Source organism: Anopheles coluzzii, chromosome 2 (assembly GCF_943734685.1).
Source record: "Anopheles coluzzii chromosome 2, AcolN3, whole genome shotgun sequence".
In the NCBI taxonomy this organism is placed as follows: domain Eukaryota; kingdom Metazoa; phylum Arthropoda; class Insecta; order Diptera; family Culicidae; genus Anopheles; species Anopheles coluzzii.
The window spans coordinates 97,672,190-97,694,780 of NC_064670.1; the positions used below are offsets into that span (position 1 = coordinate 97,672,190).

General features: G+C 40.4%; 2 protein-coding genes across 2 annotated transcripts in view; one reads left to right on the forward strand and one right to left on the reverse strand.

The window, feature by feature from the left end:
* LOC120951699 (uncharacterized) overlaps positions 1–22,591 on the reverse strand; it is a 281,600-nt gene that overhangs the window by 158,000 nt on the left and 101,009 nt on the right. The gene's annotated exons all lie outside the window — the stretch shown is intronic.
* On the forward strand, positions 6,199–7,950 carry LOC120950153 (serine protease grass-like). The gene is made up of 2 exons (XM_040367964.2): positions 6,199–7,525; positions 7,606–7,950. Exons 1-2 carry the CDS (start codon positions 6,898–6,900, stop codon positions 7,887–7,889), a joined length of 912 nt encoding a protein of 303 aa, XP_040223898.2. The 5' UTR covers positions 6,199–6,897; the 3' UTR covers positions 7,890–7,950.

Genomic DNA, 22,591 nt, shown 5'->3' on the forward strand with positions numbered 1-22,591 from the left:
GCAAAGAAGATGAAGAAAAAACAAGCTACAAACACCCACCCACTCCCACCGCACAATCAATGCCGATCATAATTTACATTCTCCCGAAAACAGATTGGCCTGCGGGTAATCGCTTCAATCTGTTCACCAATCATCTGCAAAACGATGTTGCGAAAAAATGTCCAAATCGCCTCGGCCTCGACGCGCCCGCCTCCCACTACTCGCTGCTCAAATCTTGATGCCTTTTCTTGCACAGTGCCACAGTGCTTCGCGATGGGCGCGAACTTTTATTTCAACGCCACGAGCAGTGTACGTGTACGAGAAGTGTTGCCGTGTCAAACGGCCGTCAGCACAAGCGGTGCAAAACCGACACAGAGAGATAGGCGAGCGATTCCTTTTCGTCCATTTCCCATTTCCTCCGTTTGTCGTGTGGGGGGGGGGGGGAGGGGGTGAAGGCGGTTTGACGCAAACCGTCGGTATTCACATTTCGCGCACAGAACCACCATTAGCGCTAATCAATTTACATTCCACCGTGCTTTCCCACCCACCAGTCTCGCTACCGCTGTCCCTGTTGGTGTTGCTCGGGGCATTCCCGCTTTTCACGAGGGTTGAATGGTGAATGGTCATGAAACGTGGTGGCAAACGCCACCGTTCATGGCAGCAAAACCCCTTTTCGCCAAGCTTTGACCCAAAGTGGCAGCCAATTAGCTAACGTTGCTGCGCTGTTGTCGGACTTTCCACCGCGATGCGATATTTTGTTTGGTTTGAGTTGAATGTTTTTTTTGTTGTTGTTTTGGCGCCCTTGACTCGCTGCGGTTCCTTTGCGGAATCATTGTTTCCTCGCCAGACATTAAAACTAATGTTTCGCTGTAGGTGATGGAGGGTAAATTGTTTACCCTGCTGAATCTGGGAAATGGCTAACCCGACTGGTTGGGTGAGAAGAGTTGAAGTTGAAGTATCTACTCATTATGAGCATTGTATTTTGCTCATGACCTTTCCCTGAGTTGAAAATAGGTACACTAAAGTAAAGTGTTCTATAATTGTGTTTTTATGTTGTGTTTTTCCCCCCTAAAAAGATGCATACAGCCTTCCAGCCATCCTTTAGCAGTCCATTATCGAAGATCCTATTAATTCGCCACCGGTCTGTAGTCGACTGAAAGATTCTCGCCCCGCGAAAGGTGGCCCCGAAGAATCGACACGTTTCAATGCGTACCAACTCCCCTGCCGGAATTCTAATAATGTAATTGAAAGCTGTTTTCCGCATATATTTTTTGTGTCGTTGTAGGCCCCTCTCCTGCAAATAGGCCATCACTGCCCTTACCGTCGGTCCCAGGAAGTGTAAAAGAAAAGGAAAAAGCGAAACATCATAACAGACGGTGCTGGACGGTAACGAGAAGGTTGGCACTCGGCGCATTTGCCCTTGTTAGGCTAATTTATTCATTAGCTCGTATTGTGTTGAAGGTTTTTCATGTACTCTTCTTCGCTTCCTCTTTCTTCCGAAAAATAAAAAAAAAATCTGTCCGAAACAAGATGCAAGGTGCGAAGGTGAAGCGGATTTTCTTTTCGCTGTCTTTTAGCGGCAGGGCAAACTAACGTCGTTCACCGTGTGGTCAGTTAAACCATTGCTGATGCTGCCGTTCTCCCTTCATCCCGCCAAGCTTCACGCATAAAGTAAATAAAATAGTGAGCACAACCACAGAAGCAAATTCGAACGTGTGACTAAAGTCGGTAAGGCGTGAAGGTCTCGGTGTGCTGTGTGAAGCACAGAGGAGAGATGGGGAAAAAGGAACCAGGAACGCCCTAGACGCAAACACTCTGACGCATACCTAGCGAGCAAGCTGAGTGATCCCGAATCCGAAATGAGGAAAAATAGAGCAAGAGAAAAAGATAGAGAGTGTGCGAGAGTTTCATTATTTTTATTAGATTAAGCACCTCAATTATCTGGTGCTCTTATTTTGGTTTGCGTTTTATTATTTCCACCACGCGAGCACAGCTCAGGCTTCCGTCTTCCGACTGCAGCGAGGGAAAAATTAAAGCTGGGAAACGAGTGGCTCCTAGCCGGAGGTGTATTTCGAGTGCGGAGTTGTCTTAATTTTATCATCAAATGCTTAAGTGCCCGCGAACCCATGGTTGCATGTGGAATGGGCAATTGAAGGAAACGAAGGAAATGTGTGGCAGTTGTTTTACAAAAGCCATTTTGAAGGATGGCTTTTTATGTTCACTTTTCATTGGGCGTTGTAAATTATTTCACATTAGTGCACACTTTTAATGGCGATTTGTAAGTATCTGCAAAGTGGCTGCGCGGGAAAGAAAGGCAAGAACTGCAACGCCATCAGTGCGAAAACGAAGGAAGCTGTTCATAGGAAAATAGTAGTAAATTAGTTCCCAAAGCTATAAACGAGAGGAGCTATGAGCCTAGGCTTTTATTGAAATGAATTTTGAAAAACGTTGAACTAAAATAAAACCATCATCGTAGGGTTAAAAAGAAATTTTAAAGAAAATCATAAATATTAGCATAACTTTAGGCGCAACATTTTTAAATATTTTATTCCTGTAGTTTTATGAGATTTTTAATCCTATTTTGTAACAAAAATGGAAAAATTCTAAAAAAAGAAACAATCTTATATATCAGAACTAGTTAGTGACGTAAAACCTGCAAAAACAACCTAAATTTTTTAAATAAGCAAAGAGAAAATAAAACTTATTTGCATACATTTAGGCGCACGATATTTTAAGCACAATCCATTTGGTACACTCATTAAATACGATGAAATGTGATTTATTTGCAGTGCTTGAGTGAAAATCTAATTCGTTCGGAAAATCTAATTACCCCTTCGTTTATAACAAAAAAATAACCCCGAAAAGCTAACCCATTGCAACAGATTGCACGAAATTAGATGCTACGTAGTTAAGCCCCAACCCCACAGCAAGGCACAGAGCAGGAGTGGAAGTGGAATGAAAAGCGAATAAACTTTTAAATCTTTTCCTAAAACTTGGGTACTGGCAAGAGCAAGTGTCCCTTACGCCCTGCAGTGCCCTCGGTGTGTTTTTGTGCGTGTATTTCTACGTACGAGCCTGTCGATCGAGTGCCTGCACCAAAGTGAATATTTTATTTTTCGGAAATTGAAAACTTGCACAAGCCATAAATTTTATGTACGGCTTTCGATGGCACGTGCGGTGGACCCTCACAGCTTGCGAGCGCATCCCCACATTATCCGGCAAACCCTCCCACCCTTCCCGCAGCTTAGTTTGGTTTGCTCCCAAAGTCTTGGGGAGTGGCACTGCCGGGTGGTTGCAATTTCCGAAATAGATTTTGAAAGGATTTGGTGGGTGATGAATGGGTACAAATTTCAATTAAACTAAAATCGATGTGCCTCTCCGTTCTAGCTGCATGCTTTTCCGGCGTGTGGAGCAGATTCAATCTGGAAGAGTGTATGCATTTTGCTTGTCTCGAGCACAAAACAAAAAAAATGGAGAAGGTGAACAGTAAACATACCACTTCGATATGGAAAACATCGTTAATCCTGCAGCTGGGATGAGAAACTTTTCACTATAAAGTTTAATCCTTAAGCGCCTTAAGCGACTGCCCGTTATCTGGCGACATAATTTAAATAACCTAGATGGAAATAAAACACAAAACTTCGTTTCAAATGATTATAGCAAGTTCGTAACAATTTCCCCTTCTCCCAACACTCAGCCGGCTCTCATAAACAATCTGCGCGATGATGACCATAAACGAATGCTAATCGCTGTGATCATAAATCGTGATCGCTCCTGTTTATAGCTCCGCTGGCTGTACAGCCTTCAAACTGCTGTCTTATCTGTTGGGCGCGTGTGTGTGTGGCGAAAAATCGCGGGGCGCTAAATCTTGCTACATTATGAAGCCGTTTTAATGGCACGCAATCAAATGTTGCAATCGCTAACAATAGACTACGCAGTAAGAAGAATGATATCCCGGTTTGTCTTTTTCCCGGTGTGTTCCAAATCACAATCACAAACACGGCACGGTGATAGAGCACGATCTGGCAATGGCGATGTGTGCTAGCGTCGATCTTATCTTTAACCGTTCAACGAAATAACGCAACGTTTACTGTAATGACCGAAATACGGGCCCGCTTTGATATGTGTGTGCGTGTGTGTGTGTGTTTTTACTGCATCGAAATGTGCGGGGGAAAAAGGTGAAATTGAAGAGGTAGCTAAATTTCCTATAACAAACAAACCGGTTCCGGGACGGTCAAATGGTCAAAAAATGATAGTTTGGGATTGGTTTCTCCCCCGCTCTTTCTCCCTTTCTCTTTATCGCTTTTATATGCCAAGCTGTCCACTAAAATATGTGCTACTAACACGCATTGGTACTCACGGGGGGATAGGCTTAATGCTCCAGTATATGTTGAACGGACTGCTGAAGTAGTTTCGATTTACAGAAGTACAATTTCGGATTTAGCATGTAGCAAATAAACAACGTTGTACTGATGAGAAAATGTTTTGAAAACAATAATAATAAAAAAACCATATATCAGTTTTATGCTACATCTTTCTTAAAATCTTTTTTTTTCTTGAATTTGGTCCTTCGAAGATCTAAGCAGAGCGCCTGTATGTAACAGAGCGGCAGTGTGCTAAGTGTTCTAGTAGTTAGCCAGGGACAGTAAAAAACAGATGTGTACAAAATGGATTGGAATGGAAGTTTTGCTTATAATATTGTGCGCCTATATGTATGCAATGAGCATTACAAATTCGAGATGTTGATAAATCAGCAATGGGGCCCTTTCCGTTTTAAGTTCGTAGGCTGAAATTTCAGCCTGTCAGCTATTTGCATTGTATAGAAGTTTTCGAGCAGCTTTTTAAGTCGGTATAATATACAGGTGAGGTTATCCCAAGGTGTATGAATTTAAAACACAGATTTTTATCGCTTCTGTTTCGGAATGAAGATTTTAAGAGTGTTTTGTGTATTCGTCAAACCTCCTGAAAACTTGTTTGACCAAAAGCTTTCACCCATTCCGTCAAAAAGTGATATTCAAATTTGGTTATAAAACATGCTATGAGACCACCTGGACTACATACTCTTTGTTTCTGGATTCCATCACCTGATCTCTTTACAGGGTTTCCCACGATTTATTGGTTGGTTCCCATCAATTTTTGGTGGGCTCCCATATTTTTTTGGTGCGTTCCCACGATTTTTTGGTCGTTTCTCAGATTTTTTTTTCCAATTTTATTGATATCCAATCAGAATATACCAATAAATTATGGGAACGAACCAAACCTCTATGGGAAACGACCAAAAAATCGTGAGAACGCACCAAAAAATCATGGGAACTGATCGATAAACCGTGGGAAACCCTGTAATGCACCTTGGGATTCCAGCAGGTACTCGAATCTAATTCTAGCTTTGAGGTTAGAATAATCTAGACTGAAAATTTCAGGCTAGTTTTTTGTGTTGTTTAGTATGGAGTGTTTACATGATTTCAGCCTCCAACTGTCAAACTCCATACAAAAAACTGACTAGAATCTTGAAGGGCCCCAATATTAGTTATATAGTTATATGACATATCTCTTTGGGCTACAAATTGTTTTCAATAACTAGTCAAATCACGATCAAATCTCTTTACAATTTGAGATGGCATATCTATGATAATTCTTACGCTGATTCGAACGCTGTTCATATACTGCCGGAAATGGTTCGTTGAGTGGATATATACTGCCGGAAATGGACCCCTTCTGTTCCATCAGAATCAGTTCCAGTACAATTTGGGTGTGTGGTCGATTCCAGAGCCGGTATGGGTTTTGTATCAATCCCTGAATAAGAATCAGTATGGGTTTGGTTCCGTTAGCAGGTCAATCAATGGGTCGTCCTAAGCGAACAACACAGAGTTAAGAGGATCCTTGACATTTTGTGAGCTAGCTCAGCGTTCAGGCTAAATAAACTAGTTTAAATAACATAACTACTAATAGATTAAAACGCAACCAATAATCTTACGAGGACCTCTTACGGCGGTATCGGAAAGCAAACTGTTAGTTATGACATGATGTCATAAAAGTTTTCAAACATTTGCCAAATGCTCTTACAAGATATGAGGTGCAGACAAACCGTGGAGATCAATAAAAAATATATTTAAAAAATGGTTTATTTTTGAAATGCATAAAATGAAAATATTTTAAAGCAATTTCAACAGACAAGACATTTCCAATAATGGAATAAAGCAGCTCTGCTCAGTATTAACTAAATAACCAGAAGCAAATCGAACTGTCCACAACCTAAAACTCCTGCACCATGTTGCAACCGCTCAAACCTGATTCACACACACACACATACACGTTTTAATAATCACACATTAGCTTCCTAATTAACCTTTTCCCATCCTACCTCATTCGCTGCGAAAGCGTTACAGCTTATCACACGTGCTGACCGTTTCCTTTACCGCACGTTATGGCTAAAGCGGCCCCACCCGTTACCGAGGAGGATTATCTCTTGCATGCTTGTCTATGTGTGTGTGTGTGTGTGTGTGTGTGTGCGCGTGTTAATCTTGCTCCTTGCGACGAACCAAATGTGCACAAAGAGTTGTCCAGCAAAAATCACCAACCACTTGTTATGATGCGACCAGTTTTTTTTGCCGGCCCCACCTGACCGAACAAAGCACAGCGAGGCGATAAACAGTAATGTCTTTTTAATGACTCGCCTTCGTACAGACGGTCGGCGAGTCGAGAGTAGCTTATCAACGTGTCGCCGGCGATGCTTCACTGAAGGTGAAAATCCACTGCGTGTCGGTGTGTTGTGCAGGTTTCCGAGCGAGGTGTTGAAGGCGAATTTTTCCCAAAGAATCTAAAGCGAATCGTTCGTTGTTTTACTTTTCTTAGCTGTAGTTTTGTTCTGCGACCTTTCATTGAACACAGCTCCCAGCGGCCCAGTTTTTCTACTGCGCAATGGTGAACGGTAATCGTGTGAGTCTTTTGACAGCCCTCGCCAGCCTTTGTACTGTCTCGCTGGCGCGGGCGGAAGAATTCGACTGCGGGGTGCGTGGCCAGTCGAACGGTTGGCCCTTCCACGTGGGGCTGTATCGGGCCGATCGGAACGATAGCCATTACTTTTGCGGTGCAACCATCGTGTCCAGCTGGCATGTGATCGGTTCGGCACACTGCGTACAGCCGTACCCGGTCGAGTCGCTGTCCGTGCGCTACGGTGTGAGTGATTTGACGCAGCTCGAGCCACCGAACCGGTGCCGGGTGGAGAAGCTTATTGTGCATCCCGAGTATCAGGCGCCGGACTTTGCGAACGATATTGCGCTGGTGCAGCTGCTGGATGAGATTCCGCTTGGTCCACTGGCCCGACCGATCTGTCTGTGGCCGGAGCCGGCCACGAACCTCGGACGAGAGCAGGAGGTGGAAGAAGATCTGGCCGGTGTGCGGGGAGTGAGTGTGGGCTGGGGCATTGGGCTGCACAATGTCTACACGGCAGTGCTGCAAAGTGCGGTCACTACCGTGCAGCGACAGGGCCGCTGTATGGAAGCGTTTGCCGGCAAGCTGTTCGAGCGCAATGAGTTCTTCTGTGCGAGTAAGTGTGCTGATGGTGGAGGAGCTAAAATTTGGGGTAAACTTCTAATAGCTAACACACAAACCCACACCCTCTGGCAGTAACGCCCGTGTGCAGCGGAAGCGGTGGCAGTGGGTTCTACGTCGAGCAGAAGGATCGTTACTATCTGCGTGGGATGACAACGTTCGGCATTGCGCCGAAGGGTTTCTATCAGTGCGGAGTCAACACGCTGACGGGATTGCTCAACGTGGCCCGGTACAGCGGATGGATCCAGCAACAGCTGCAGCTGTTTGAGGAGCCGACAACGAACTCAACTGGCGGCATAGCACCCATTCCAGATGCGTCGGATAATCGGAATCAACAACCTACGAAACCCGTCATATAATCCGAACATGGGTGTGGGTTTTAATGTAGCGTTATTAATGAAAATAAACATCGAAAAACTACACCCTGCTGGACCGGTTTTTGAAGAGTTGGTTAGTTACTGGTCTTCCGCTGCTTTAAGCTTGTATAAATTCAATGATCCTGCCAGCGTGGGATGGGAACAATACATTCAGGGGTTGTAATTTGATAACACAATGCATTGATCATTAACCCATCCTTTGTTAGTGGGAGAGTAATTCCATATAAATTGCATGCTGACTGTGTTGCTCATTTACAGTACGTTTGATGGAAGTACATCAAAGAACTTTGGTTGCTGGGTGACAGGCTGGGAAACACTGAGGATACATGAGAGTAGATATAAAAAGAACGTACAATTGATGACATACAATACAATACAATGCAGTTCTATGATGACTGCATGGCTCATATTATAAGCACAACAGGTAGGCGAATAAATAGGTGCATCAAACGAATTCGGTTAAGCGAATTGTACTGTGTTCACCGAGAGACAGTTAAAAATAAAATTTGAATGCTGAATGGAATAGTGCTTCAAAATGGTTTGTCGAATGCTAAAGATATACATGAAAAGCATCAGTGAAAAATTATTAATATAAAACGCATTACAGTTTAAAAATAATTGCCTGTTTTTGCCATCATTCCAGTTATACGACACTCCCTACTGAATGATAAAGCTCTGTCACGTTGTATGTTAAGGAGAGAAACTCAATAGAGGATCATTTCCTATTTAATTAATTACTTGTAAAGCGATTCCGTATTGCTGCGATAACACTAGAATTTAATAAAGATATTAAAAGTGTTTGTTCGATCTTACGATTTCGGATAATCTTTTCTTTCGTGTTTCGGTGTAACTTTTCTAGCGTTCGATATTTACCAGCGCTTGTGGCTTGTTCAGTTGCAAAATTAGAAGAGAGTTTATTTCTAGAACTACACTTATACTTATAAACTAATCGCCCGAGCCGAAAGCTCAAAGCTCAACAAAACGATCTTCGTGTTTCGTTAAACACGATTAGATGACAGGGCTTCCGTGCCTGTGTCTCAGCAGTGTTTTTAACGAGCTAAAGATTGAAAGTTTCGTGCGCGCCTGCATCTAGACAATCAAGTAAATGTACACTCCTAAATATATGCAATCTAACCAATTGTGCCCTAATAGCAGTTATGCTGTTCTGCGTTGTATCTTCGTGTTTGAGATTAAGGTATTAGATTCATAAATTGAAAGGAAATTGCTCATGTTTACTGTCGTTTTTGAAATAGTTTTACTGTCTCATTCAACAGCATACCAATAATAACACATTTCCTCTTTCCAGCGAGCACCCGCAACAAGCTTGTCTTTATCTCGCACATCGTTTCTTCCATCAAAGCCTATCAACAGTTGACCATTTCTGCAAACGTTTTGCAACCATCTCGAAAGTTAACTCCCAAATCACCCTTCTGCCTTTATCAAACATTAAATATCAATCCCCAAATCTGCCAGTCACATGTAAAGGGCGGGTTTCTAGTAACTTGCTCAGCACAATTGCGCTCACCACTGTATCGTTTGGTTCGAAAGATGAAGAAAACGAAAAGGACACACATACAGTTACACCAAATGATTATTACCCAGACACAGGCACATACTTACAAACTATTTCTCAGTGCTTTCGTCGTTCTATGTGCCACGGTCGGTGGGGTTCTCATCGTGGTCGGTGGGGTAGTCCCTGGTGAATCATATTTTTTTACAAGAAGCCTTCTCGCCACCAAACCCCCGGACGGAAATAGTTACCCGGGGTATTGGAAAGCATCCCCAACCGTTTCCGATTTGGTCGCACATATTGCACGTTTGATTGCTTCCTATCCTTTTCTGTGCAACCCTCGCATTCCAACCTCTTTCTTTGCTTCGTTCGCTGTCACTGAAAAAGATCGATCGAGTCGCGTGGTGTGCCTAGCATTTCGTTTTGCTGCGAGGGAAAGGCAAGAAGAAAAGCTTGAAAACTGTGAGATGCTGCAGAAATTGAGAAAAAAAAACTTTACTCTTTACCAGCGAGGAACGGAAGCGGAAAACCCATCACCATATTCATTGCTTACGGTGTGCTGTTTTTTTCCTATTTTGTCTTTCAAGAATCCTGTTCTTTTCTACATTTTCGTTCCGTTTGGTGGAAAGTAAAGCAAACGTAGACGGGTATGAATTTGTACCAATATGTTCGATTTATGACGGCAACACACAGCAACAGAATGGGTGAATGTGAAACCTATAAAATGATCCACACAACCGGCGGACAGAACGCGTTGGATTACTTCGTGCTGCTGATTCACACCGAAACAACCAACCAAAGAGCTGCCTCGCAGTAAACGAAGGTTGCAGATTTTTGCCACGGGTTCTTTGTCATCAACGTTTCCGATGCTTTTTCTCACAGTTCGAACCAATGAGTGTAATAAGTCCAGACACCCTCCGGTGGGATTGTCACGCCCTAGACCATTTATTGGGCATTTCACAGCAGCACGGGGCTGGTCGTGCGGGCGCTCAAGGAAATGGGAATATTAATGAGGATAAATTTGCTCACCAATAAGTTCGTTAAAGCTGGCAAAAAACCGGCATACCAGTGAATACTGATAGCTTCCATTCTCTCGGATAACGCACAGACACGCGCGCACACACACACAGCCACTTTTGCCTGCTGGCCATTTGCCAACCCGAGCCGCCCGGGTTGTTCAATCGGAAGAAAATCTTTTGCCAGCGGGAAGGACCAGCGGTGGCAAGAAAAAAAAAATGGGGGAAAACAGTATGAGAGAGAGAACGAAAAGGAAGTACGACCGACCGGGAGCGAATTTGTACTGCAATTTATCATATAAATTAAACTTTTTCCATGAATCATTAAACTAATTTCTCATTCCGCCGATACGATAATGCAAATTTTTACCCCACTTTGGAATGTTTGCTTTCGGGTGTTCTTGTTTTTGTTGCTCTTTCTCTTCTTCCTTCTGCTACTTCCTCGCTACGTGCGGATGGGTTGAAGTGGTGGGCAAAAGTTCTGGCCCTTATTGGTGCAGAGTAACAGGAGTATGAGATTGCAGGACCCAGAGCCGGTAGCAGCAGCAGCAGCAGCAGATGCAACACATCCACCGGAATCAGTGTCAAGCTGTTTTGTTCCTCTTTCTTAAGCACCGGTGAAGGACGCTGGCGGGAGGATCGGAGCTTTTCAGGCGCTATTTTGTTACCCGAGCGAAACCCAGCGGTGGACGTTTTTCGCAGGGAAGTATTTTCGCTATTGCAGGCGCGATGCTGCAGTAATGTACGCTATTACGCTTATGGATTACGCCGAGGACATGCAAGTATTGCTCTGTTGGTTGCATTTTTTTCTCTTCTTCAATGGATGCAATTTGCTGTCAGGGGAAATTTGTAGCTCTTTCTATGTGCGATTTTTCTGAGTGGTTAGTTTTTTCGGGTGGCAGGAGAAAAAATGTCGTAGTGCTGCTCAGGTTATGCTGTTCAGTGGAAGAACATAAAATTAATATACATTTCATCGTTTCACATCGTTCACTGTGATGTAATGAATAATATTGTATTGCTTCATCTGGGCCACATTCCTGTTCGAAGAGTGTTTAGGAAGTCGTTCCCTAGTGGTATTATAGTGTATAGTAGTTAATTGAATAATTGGGCGCCTAAATGTAGGCAATTCGAATGAAATGATGCATACATTTATTATAACGAAATACATACTATGATTTAAAATGGAAAACGATAAACAGCAAAATAGCAGCTATATTTCATATCTTGTGGTAGTGTTTTATTTCAACCTCAATCGGACTCAAAACTCTAAAAAAAAAACATTATTATCAATCCATTATCTCTGGTTATGATATTGATAACATCGGTAATATGGCATGGCAAAGTGCAGAAATCTATCCAAGCAGGCTCCATGTTAATGACGTTTCTAATAAAAGCCTCGGAAAGCAATGATAGCTTGAGATAATAATGATGCAGTTTTAAGAAGAAAAGTCATATCTTACCTCTTTGACAAGAGATGTTCGCTCAATCGGATGTGGTACTTAAGATTCTGATGGAAAACCGACAATGGGGCCCTTTCCATTTTAAGTTCGTAAGCTGAAATTTCAGCCTGTCAGCTGGTTGCATTGTATAACAGTTTTCGAGCAGCTATCAAAGTGGGTATAATATACAGGTGGGCTTATCCCAAGGTGTATGAATTAAGAAGGCTGATTTTTATCGCTTCTGCTTCTGAATGAAGATTTTAAGAGTGTTTTGAGTGATCGTCAAACCACAAGAAAGCGTGTTTGAACAAAAGTTTTCACCCATCCTGTCAAAAAGTGATATTCAAATTTGGTTATAAAAACATGCTACGAGACCACCTGGATTACATACACTTTAATTCTGGATTCCATCACCAGATCTCTTTAATGCATCTTGGGGTAAATGTAAACAAACCCGTGTTTTCGAGCAGGTACTCGAATCTAATTCTAGCTTTTAGGCTAAAATTTTCTAGACTGAAAATCGCAGGCTAGTTTTTTGTGTGGTTTTGTATGGATTGTTTACATGATTTCAGCCTCCAACTGTCAAACTCCATACAAAAAGTAGACTAGAATCGTGAAGGGCTCCAATTTTAGTAAGATCCCATTAATACTTTGCTGAAAGATGTTCAAACGGAATCACAAACAATATGCACCAGGAATAGCCTCACTATCTTAATGCTTAATTTGGATCATATTCTCAAAAAAAAAAAAAAATCCCACATTCGGTTCAATCAAACCTTCCTAAACAACGCCATATAAACGATAATAGGGTAAGTGTACCAATAGTGGTGCAATTTGTTGTGATACAGATGTGTTTTAAAGGATTTACATTGTCAGGAAGGTCAATTTGTGAATATTTTCACACATAGCAATTGGAATATGTTTTATCTTCGCAATCACAACCATTTTTACCGTAAAACACATCAAATTTACGAAAAAATACATATTTTTGTGACTGATTTGTTGTACCTATAATGGTGGTATGGTTCCTATAGTCGTCGTATTGTGTTCCTATAGTGGTGGTAAACAAAGATACCTCCAAAACAATGTATAATATCAATGAAACTTAGTTTCGAAGTTGTTTTTGTATGAATAGCAAGGATAGCTGCCATAATAATGATTTCTTTCGTAATTTGATCGTAAAAAATGTATGAATTTGGTTGAAGAAAATATTTACTAAAGTACTAAATAACACCTGTCGTTAATCCACACCCGGAAGATAAAGCTTGATTTGAGGTTGATTTTTCACTCAGCCAGATAAGCGAATTTTGCCCTTTGTTTGGTACATTACTTACAGAAAACTTATTTCTGTTGCTTATTTTAATGACAACAGAACGACATGTCAAAAATATCATCAAAAAAATCTAAAACGAACTGTTTTTATTGATTTTATAACTATAATCACTATAGGAACATGCCTGTTTTGTGTACCTATAATGGCACTATGGTAAAAACACTTAAAAATGCATAAATATGGTCAAAAGACCAATAATTTTAGTAAAACAATAACATTTCATAACAGTCAAGTTGAAAAACTAGTAATTGCGTGGGTATGTGATCATTTAGAACGTTAACAGAAATATGAGTTTCGTTATGAAATCCTAAGGATTTTGGAAAAATGTTGACACATTTCACAAAATAATGGATTTTTCGGTCACTAAATAACGGAATGGTCCCATTTATCTTTTAAATTCTTTGTAAAAGGCTAAAGAACATTTCACATTGGCGAAAATAACTTAATTACTTTTAATTTGCCGTATGGCCCGCATTTTAGTGCAATACCACCACTATTGGTACTACCACCACTATAGGTACATTTACCCTGGTATATGATGTGGAGCGATCGAGGGAACCGCAAAATTGTTATAAATTACTTTAACTTCTCAACTGCTTGGAATCTGCTAGCCATGCTGAGCTCAAGTTAAAGATAACCATCCTGTCTCGTTTATCCATTTTCCAATCAGAGAAACATTTATATTCCAAACGTGCACCACTGATCATCCCAATTTCCCATCGCTCTCAACCCTTTCTTTCCTTTTTACCTTCCACCAAACAGAACCGCAAATACAACGAACTCTCCAAAAACTGCTCATCTGGTGAAAAAAAAGTGTTAAAAACACTAACTTCCTTACCAAAGTAATAAAATGGAGAGCAACAAAAAAAAAAACCCCACAGCAAAGCCAGTTACATTGAAGCAAACGTTTCCAGAAACCCTTTTTCGCAAGCAGTAGCAAACGAATGCATTTCTTTCGACGTTTCGCACCACCGCACCGCTCTACACCGCCTGCTCAACAATTTTCACTTTTCTCGTTATCAATTCGATATCAAAAACTTTACCCACTAACGATCCTCATTTCTTGGGTGGTGAATTTTTCCTGCTCCGGTTCAGTGTTTTTTTTTTGGTTGTTCGTTGCTCGCATTCCCTTTCGGGTTAGCAAAAGTTTTTTCCTTCCAAACGTCGAAGCATCTGCACTGTGAATGTGTGTGTGTGTTTCTTACCAAACGTTGCTCCAATCGGTTTTCAGCACACCAACCAACCGGACGATAACTTTTACTTGTGGGACAATTCATCGTGTAGGATGGCAGGGCGTGCTTGGCCCACACAGTGCCAGGTGCATACAAAAAAGGCTAAAAAAAACACACACACACACACACACACCAAAAAGAATGGGATATAAAGGGGGAAAGTTTTTAAAATGGATTCAAAATGTCAATCCTATCCGTGTGCTTACCGTGGCCCGGGATGGAAAACAATTCACCGGCCTGATGCAGCCGGCCTCGGTAAGTGTGCAGCAGCAAAACGAACAAGTTCTTGCTCGCACTCTTTGTTTTTTCTCTCTTCTATGCAGTGTGTGTGTGTTTGTTTCTTCATTCAAACTGTGCAGCAGAATAAGAATGTCAGTTGAAAACAAATAAAAAATAGGGTAAAACATCTCGTCCTTTTCCTAGCGTTGCACTTTTCTGTGTCTTTTGTTTTTGTTGCTCCGGTCGCTTGCCGGGCTTGGTTGGTGGGTGTGTCGCCATCAATGTTTGCGTAAAGAATCAACTTTTTGAAGCACGTTTTCAGCGCGAAGCGCAATGAAGAAGGTTTGGCTGTGAGTGCTGTGCTTCGCCAGTTGTTTTCCAAGCTTTTCTTGTCGCGTTTCACTTGCGTTCGCTTTTTGTTTGCTTAAATGTCACATTATCGTTATGCTAGTTGAAACGGTTACTTGCTTTAGTACAATTATTGCTGCGTTTTAAGTTGCATGTTAGAACTTTACGACTTATGCAAAAACTACCAAGACACGCTATCAAGAGTTTCCTGTTCATTAACTCAAGCAATGTACAGAAAACAGAACTTTTACAGGGTTTGCAAACGATTTGTTGGTCTGTTCCCATGATTTTTGATCGTATCCCATAGATTTTTGGTTCGTTCCCATAATGTATTGGTACTTTTCGATTGGATATCAATACAATTGGACCAAAACATTCTGGGGAACGGCCAAACATTCGTGGGAACGCACCAAAAAAATATGGGAACCCAGCAAAAATTTATGGGAACCAACCAATAAATCGTGGGAAACCCTGTAAATGTATACCCTCTAAGATTGATTTTTGTTTCTAATTGTAATAAATAAACTATCATACAACATCTCTCTGAATCAGTGCACACTTTTTGCGCGGATTTTTGCAAACGCGTGCGAAAGCGAAAGCCTTTCAGCAGCCAGCAGGATGCTCCATGCCTTCCAACACCTTGGCTCCCATCTCTCTCTCTCCCGCTCGCAAGCTTGGGTGATTTTAATTTAGAAACTTTTCAAAATTTATTATGCAGATAATGAATAAATCAACCTTGCCGCCATGCTTGACGCTGACTAATTTAGACTCGCAGCACAAAACTTTTCCGCAGAAAATGTTAGATGCTGCGCTGCTGTGTGTGTATTGCTGCATCGTCGTCGTCGTCGTCGTTGTCGGAAAGTGCTCGGTATTTGTATTGTGATTTTTGTTTGTTTGTTTTGTTTCGTTTTTTTTTTGTGAAAGTATGTACACACGCTTCTGGAAGCTTTTAAGAAAAAGCATAAAGGGTACAAATCGTACCGGAAGAGAATCTGGGGGGATAAGCAGCTTTCGGTGAGGTGGCGGATTAAAGGAATGGTTTTTTTTGGGACTTCTCCTGCTGTTTTGGCTGTTCGCTTTGCTCTCGCTGCTCAGATTATTTAATCAGCAGTCGGTTCGGTTCCGGCATTCCATTGCTGTGCTGGCTTATTGCCGGCATGTTGAGTTCAATTAGTGTTGCCTTCGCACTGATGCGTTGTGAGTGGTTTGGGGTGTTTTGTGATGAGTTATCCCCTTTTTTAAATTAACATGCATAATTTAGTTTTTGACAACGATGGAAAAGTGTGAGATATATTCCCTTGTTTTAAAATAATCTACTCTTCGTCTGTTTTTTTTTTTAAACGTAAAATTTAGTACAGCAATAGCACTTCATTCCGAGAGTCTTTCAACCGCACAAAAACGGTACCCTACTGAACCCTTTAGGCACGGTAGGAATGCAAAAAAAAAAGACAAAGCCAAAGCACTCTTGCATCACGGCCACATTCCTTCCACGAACGAAGGTTTTGGGGGGGTAGGAACCGTAACCACTTGAAGTATTTTCTTTCATCGACTGGTACTAAACGGCCCCCCGGTTGCTACTGGAATCTTTCATCCCAAAAAAAAGGAGCTCGTAACCCTCCTGCTAACCCTTTCGGTATGAAAAATCAATTTTCCTTTGTATTGATTTCTGCGCAAAAAGTCTGCGAAGGTCAAGTGCAGACACTTGCAGGAAGCGGGCACGTCAACGTCGTCAGCAACAAATTGATACACTTGCTTTGGCAGCTTGTGCCGCAGCTGCCGAAACCCGTTAACGCTTGCTCCATTGGGCTTCAGCTTTTGCGGAACCGAACCGAAGCGCTAAAGATTGACTTCTGCCAAGAAACTTTAGCGAAACGGCGGTAATCATTTTTGTTTCCGACAGTCGATTCCGTGGGTAAAACGGTTTTAGCTGATTGATTTGCTGGATCGATGGTTTGCGCGCGCGGAATGCTAGTTTGGAATATTGTGAGCAGGGATGTACCAAATCGGGTATTTTCAAATTTGGGAAAATAATCCACGAGTATTTACCCGCCAAAAAAGGGTATTTTCACGGGTAGATTGGGTTCTAATAAGAGTTTTTTTTGGTATCTATGGCATGGCTACGATGGAACTGTATCCAAAGGAATTTGGAAGTAAAAGTGGACATTGTTGACAAGCATGGATGCATGATGTTTAACCTTCGTTTCTATGACCAAAAATACACCCTCATCTTTATGACTACCTACCCGGGTAGGTAATACATTATATAAGGGAATTTGTATTTTAATTAGTCAAAAAATGTCTTTTTTAACTTATTCTATGCAGCTATAATAACAATACTTCTTTTTAGTTTATAAATTTATGAAGTATGGCTTTTAGTTACATAAATTGAATGCATAGCAATTAGTTCAACTGACACTAATACACCGCCATGTCTTCCCGACTGTCGGGGCAATCATTTCAATCTATGTGACTTTTGAAGAATATTAAGAGCTAGAAAACTTTTTGAATAGATTCTATAAATATAACTACATGCATTGCTATACATATCATTACAAAATTAGCGACTAATCGAAACCAAAATCCTTTATTGTATGTATTACCTACCCGGGTAGGTGGTTATAGAAGTAAGGGGTAAAAGTTGATTTAATTTTTTAAAGCACATTTTAAAAAATTGAAAAATTCTGAATTTTTTACCACTTTTGTAAAACATGTTTCTCTAGGCATTCTAATTTTTTTTGCATCGATTCGATAATCCAATAAAAAGTAACAACTTTTTACTGAACTGAACTCGCATCCAACGGGTCCATTCATAAATTCCAAACATTCGAAAATACCCAATATTTACCCGTGTAGAAACAAAATAGATAAAACCCCGATAAAAAAACCAAAAAATAAATACCGGGTAAAAAGGTATTTACCACACGGTCCAACATTGATTGTGGGTAATATCAAATTATAGAGTAGAGGTAGTTTTAGCGACACTAGTATAAGAAATAATATTATTTTAATTATGAAGAGTGTGGAGTGCCCGAAACATCAATTATTCTACTGCGAGAAATTATCAAAACAAAGATAAAAACAAACAAACATCACAGGAGAAATATTTAAAGCACAGTGGGAAGACAAACCGTGAAACATTATCAAGTAAATAACAAAATTTATACAAAAGACGAAAATAATATGTTAAGTTTTAAGACATTGTAAAAATTTTAAGAGTCGAATAAGAAAACGAGTATATTACTGTAGAAGTCAAAAACCCACATAGAGTGGTAACCTAGTGGACATTTTCGAGCACGAATAATCGGGAATTCGAGCAAATTCCCTTAAACTGGAGCCTTAAACTTCCCTTAAACTGCACCAGTTTAAGGGAATTTAGAAAAAGTCCTTTAAAATCAACTGTGAAACGACTTTTTCGTTGCTTTCTTCTAGATGATGATGAAGGAAATGATGTTTCATATCGTTATAGTTGGTCATGTAGCCATTTTATACGTAAATAATACCGATTTTTTTATAGAATAACGTTACACAAAATTAGATTTTGATTTTCATCAAAAAACCATAGCTATGAATGAAAAATGAGCTCGAAGGCATCGTCCATCGATAGAGAAACGTCTAATTTACGAACACACCACATCTTGTCCCGTTCAACACACTTGATCACACACAAATTCACACTTTCAGGCGTATCGAGTACTAATCGAGCAGAAATGGGAAAACTGGGAAAATTTCGAGCAAATGTCACTTGGGAAGTATTTGAATATGTGTTGGCATGATATAAGATTGTAACAAAATTCGCCAAAATAAAGAAGAAGAAGAAGAAGAAGAAACTAGTACGCTGATGAAACGATAAATAATGCTTAGAAAACCGTTAAATAACACAACTAACACACAAAACAAGGTTGAAAGGTATAAACGGTAATGTAAAGTGCATAACTTTAGGCGTTTTGAGGCATAATTTTGAAGCTCTTACTTTCATCATAAAATGATTAAGAGAAAATTGATTTGTTAATTCGTTAAATGTCACGTTGATGTTTAAGTAATATAAACTAATTAACTAATTAACTTTCCTTATTGACTAATTAAAAAAAACTAATAAACTAATATAAAAAAGTGATGATTTTAATTTTAAATGCCCGTAAGACTCATCCCTTAACATGTTTCGTTTTCGTTTCTATGGTTTCGTTTCTTCGTTCTATCCTGCTATGGGAGGATCAATAAGTCACTGAAAGCCAAGCCCACAAGTTGTGGTACAGGCAGGCCTTGACCGACAACGGTCGTTGAGCCAAAAGAAGAAGAAGAAGAAGAAGAGATTAGCAAAACAAAGAGAAGAACAAACAAACATCACGTAAATATTTAAAGCACAGTGGGAAGGCAAACCGTGAAACATTATCAAGGAAATAACAAAATTTGTACAAAAGACGAAAATAATATTTTAAGTTTGTAGCTGTGGTAACAGAAAAAAATGTAGACATTGTATCAATTGTAATAAGAAAACAATTGTAATAATAAGAGTCGAAAAAGAAAACGGGTACATGACTCTAGAAGTCGAAAACCCACATAGAGTGGTAAGTCTTTGAATATGTGTTGGCATCATATAAAATTATAATCCATTCGCCAAAATAAAGAAGAAGAAGAAGAAGAAGAAGAAGAAGAAGAAGAAGAAGAAGAAGAAGAAGAAGAAGAAGAAGAAGAAGAAGAAGAAGAAGAAGAAGAAGAAGAAGAATATGAAGAAGAAGAAGAATAAGAAGAAGAATCTAGTTCGCATTTAGCTGTGCTCATGATAAACTAACTTTACAGCGGGTATTTACACCGGCACCCACCGTCTGATGACAGCTCCACAATATGCTTGTAAAATTCCCCTAATCGATTGCAACACTCCTCTATATGATTGCAAACTTCCACAGTTTACATGCAACATTTCCATACCGATTTGCAACATTACCCTAAGTGATTGAACTATTCCCTTATTTGATTCGAGACCCTGTAAATAACACAACTATTACACAAAACAAGGTAGAAAGGTATAAAAGGTAATGCAAAGTGCATATCTTTAGGCGTTCTAAGAAAAGTTTGAAGCTCTTTCATTCATCATAAAATGATGACGAGAAAATTGTTTTGTTAATTCGTTAAATGTCACGTCGATGTTTAACGAATATAAACTAATTTTGTTCCTTAACCGAACGTGGTTTTAATGTGCCAGCTTAAAAGTGATGATTTTAATTATAAATGCCCCTAAAACTCATCCATTAACATGTTTCGTTTTCGTTTCGAGCTATAAAACATGCCTGTTCATTCCCATTGTGAGTCATTCTGGCAATCTCTATCGATCCAGCAATGACTTCCCATCGATTAATTCACTGCTCTCATCCGTTAAAATTCATCCTACACCGTAATGCTGCCTCGATACTGATCATCGCTTGACCTTTTCCATCGCAAACTAGAGAAGAAAAAAAACGTTGTCTATGTTTCTCTTTTCCTTTGACAATTTTCACCACCACCGCACCGCTAGCAAACAAACGCAGCCCGTGCAGAAACGAAGCGTATCGGCAAAGTGCGGCTAGATCGTGACCGGCCGGAATACCGAAACACAAACGAATACAGGCGCTGGAACACAGGAGAACAAGAAAAGCAACTTTGCACAAATAAATTAAAAATATGAGTAAACTTTTCCATCAGCAACAAAAAATAAAAATACACACACAAAGAGAGAACACTGAGGCGGCTCGGGTCTGTCGGTCGGTATTTGGCCCCTCTAAACTCCTTTAAGTTTTCTTTGCTCCGTTTCTTGCTTTGGCGTGTTTTGCTTCGCGCAACCGATTCCATTCACGCCGTGAGTGTGCGGGAGATTATTTCGGTTCATTTTTATGACGAAACCTGCGACACGGGGTTTATCCCGCATTCCCTTTGTGTGTGTGTGTGTGTGTCTGTGTGTGTGTGTGTGTTGCCCGGTTAGCTTCGGGCAGGGTGAAAAGTTTGCCCCGGCCAAAAAAACACTCATCCCCTTTCGAAGGGGCGTACAAATAATCCTGTCACGTTCCACCAGAGCCTCGACCGAATTAAGCGATCGGAAGCGTGGTAAGGTTGAATTTATCCACTCCGCCCGGTGCTGGCGCACCGGTAAAGGTGCAAAAAAGTGGTGGGCACGAGAGCACACACACAAACAGACACACTTGGAAGGAGAAATACCTACAGTTGAATGTGTTGTACTGTTTAAACACGGCGAAGGAACGGTGGTAACGGGGATGCGAGTGTGTCTCAATTAGAAAGTGGAAAATGGAAAAGTTCTTACACCAACCCAACCATGCCTCCCCCCCCCTCCCAGCTGCCTGCGGGGTGTGCGAAAAATTCGGCAACACGACGTGATACAAACAGTTTTATTTATGATCAAAGTTGTGTTTGTTTCTTGGGCGAACAAAAAATAACCAAAAAAAGGGGGGAATATTATTCGTTTCTTTTGGTGCGACATGAGCTAAGCGCACGGGCGGACGTGCTGAAGTTAAGCCGTCGGTATGATTTAATTGTGTTTAAAATCATTAAAACCTCGGAGGGATAAATCGTGGCTAGGAATTATAGAAACATTGTTTGAAGCATTGTCAGCCTTTTGAAATTTTAAGAAAACTTTTTTTGCTTTATTTAAAAATCCCAAAAACAAACCGATAATTGAACTGTACCACTACAAATCATGAGTAATTGAAGTGTCAAGGAGCCAGCTTGTGCTTTAGAAAATGGTAAGGGAAGGGTAGTTAAAGATGGACACTACGGGTAAGATGGACACTTCTCATAAATGCATGGGTAAAAGGTAAATTTCGAAAAAATCAACAATGCAGCATCCAAACTTAAAGTTAAACAACATATGTGAGAACATTTTTTGGCAGAATATATGCAAAATTGGTTAAATCCGTGAACAAAATAAATCGTATGCACCCATGTTGATCTAATTTGACCACTGCGGATCATAAGCTCTGTAACTTGTATTTTTTATGTTTTCGAATGTTTTATTGCATGAATGAATTGTCGTAATTATAAAGCAAAAAACTGGAGCAAGAACGAGAATGAAATCGATAAAAACATCTTGTTTTCTGGTGTTTTAAACATCCGGACACCAAAGCGGGAAAGACAGACACCTAGTCGTAGGGAAAGATAGACACCGAATTTGTTGCTTTATTTTACTTCTTATGTTAATTGGTGATGAATAGATTTAATCAAATACCTTTAATAACAGTATTTGGAAGATATAAATCATTCAGCAATTAGAGGAAAGCTTGGTGTTGATTATCAACAATAGCTGGTATCGCGAAAGAATTGGTTTAAAATTAACAGTCGTTAAAAATTAACCAGAGTCGTTAAAAATTGCTAGAATTTGGCATCGCGAACGCATTGAGTTCATTTGTTAATTTTAACGACTGGTCCTATGCTGTCGTTAAACAAACGACTGTCAAGAGCGTATGCGATACAAATTAACAGTCGTTTAATTATACTGCTCGATTTTTTCACCCGTGTTTGCCTATATGCGATATCGAGCAGACGTTAACTGTTTTGACGGTCGTTTATTTTAACAGGAATGAACAACAAATGAACTCGGTTAAA